A 1,312-nucleotide genomic window follows, 5' to 3' on the forward strand; every position below is an offset into this window, starting at 1 on the left:
TATGGAGGGGCAGAAACTGCTCAGATGGGAAAATGCTCATTGTCACATGTGAAAATGGCTATTCTGCCTAAGAGCAAGAAAGAGATACTTTCTTACACTGTTGGAGCAGGAACTAAAGATTACAAAATTCATTACTGGCTTAACGACCATTAGGGGTATAAGTCACCCACCTTTGGCTTGGTAGCATCTCTTTCTGTCCACTGGGCCAGCTGATCTCTCTCATGGAAAGATTAGACATTTTCATTTACCCAAGAGTGCCCCAGAAGAAAAGTCCCTACGAAGCACAGCTCTGCTGTAACATGGAGTCATGAGTTAGAATTAACCCAACAGCAAGTGTACCCAATTGATCATACACCACGTGTGTTATACTACATACTTATCTTTCCGCCAGTAAGTAAAGATACGCCAGTTGTTTTAACACAGCTTGTGGGAGGAAGTGGGGACTCATTCACCTGTGGAAGATGTGATTTGAAGCTGCATGGTGGGGTTGTTACAGAGATGAACTTGAATTGCTCTTGCTTGCTCTGTCGACTCTCATGAGCATTAGCACATGTGGGTGGACCTTGATTGACAGCCTAGAATTTATGTGCTGCAACTGATAACATGGATATAATTGTAAAAAGATGTCTGGCATTTGTGGGCAGCAATTTGGGAATTCTTTTGTTCCTGAAAAGCATGATTTTATTGTGTCTGTATTTATGGGCCTGAAAATCTGTTTGAATTGAATAAAAGTTAATTTTCTCTAAGACCTAGGTGTTTATTGAGTCAAGATTCTAACGTAATTTATCATCTAGATCCTAGAATTTTGGTTCACACATGGTATATCGTAGTTCTAACTGGAAATTAGTGATAGACAAAATTAAAATCTCTTGCATTATGTCATGCCAGTTTGAAAAGTCACGACTGAGTAGGAGTGCTGGAGGAGTATGCTTTTGCTGTAAAAATAATTTTGCTTATTATTGTTTTAGATTGTTGAGCCATTAAGAGAGAAAATCAGAGACTTGGAAAAAAGGTATGTGTGCTTTTTTGGTTTTGATTTTAGGAATGTGATGTATCTTAGATTAAGATAAATGCTTATAATTTGATAGGTTAGGTGTCTAATATATTAAAGATCAAGATCAAATATTTACCAAATAAAGGTCAATATCGAAGTTTACCTTGTTGTTGTTATGTGCCGTCGAGTCGTTTGCGACTCATAGCAACCCTATGTACAAGCCCTAAACCCTGCTCTATCCTGTGCCAATCTCACTGTCTCTGACACACCCATCCTGATTACCCCCGTCACTGAATCAATCCACCTCATAGAGGGTCT

At 38.9% G+C, this 1,312-nt stretch overlaps 1 protein-coding gene across 2 annotated transcripts in view; it reads left to right on the forward strand.

Annotated features, from left to right (window-relative positions):
- The window catches only part of UXS1 (UDP-glucuronate decarboxylase 1), a 133,829-nt gene that overhangs the window by 47,812 nt on the left and 84,705 nt on the right, over window positions 1-1,312 (forward strand). For both annotated transcript variants that reach the window (XM_006883834.1, XM_006883835.1), the window contains exon 4: window positions 969-1,012. In XM_006883834.1, the coding sequence (XP_006883896.1) occupies window positions 969-1,012 (44 nt within the window). The remainder of the gene's footprint in view (window positions 1-968; window positions 1,013-1,312) is intronic.

Source organism: Elephantulus edwardii, unplaced genomic scaffold, assembly GCF_000299155.1.
Source record: "Elephantulus edwardii isolate Elephantulus edwardi_28Jun2011 unplaced genomic scaffold, EleEdw1.0 scaffold00030, whole genome shotgun sequence".
Classification (NCBI taxonomy): Eukaryota; Metazoa; Chordata; class Mammalia; order Macroscelidea; family Macroscelididae; genus Elephantulus; species Elephantulus edwardii.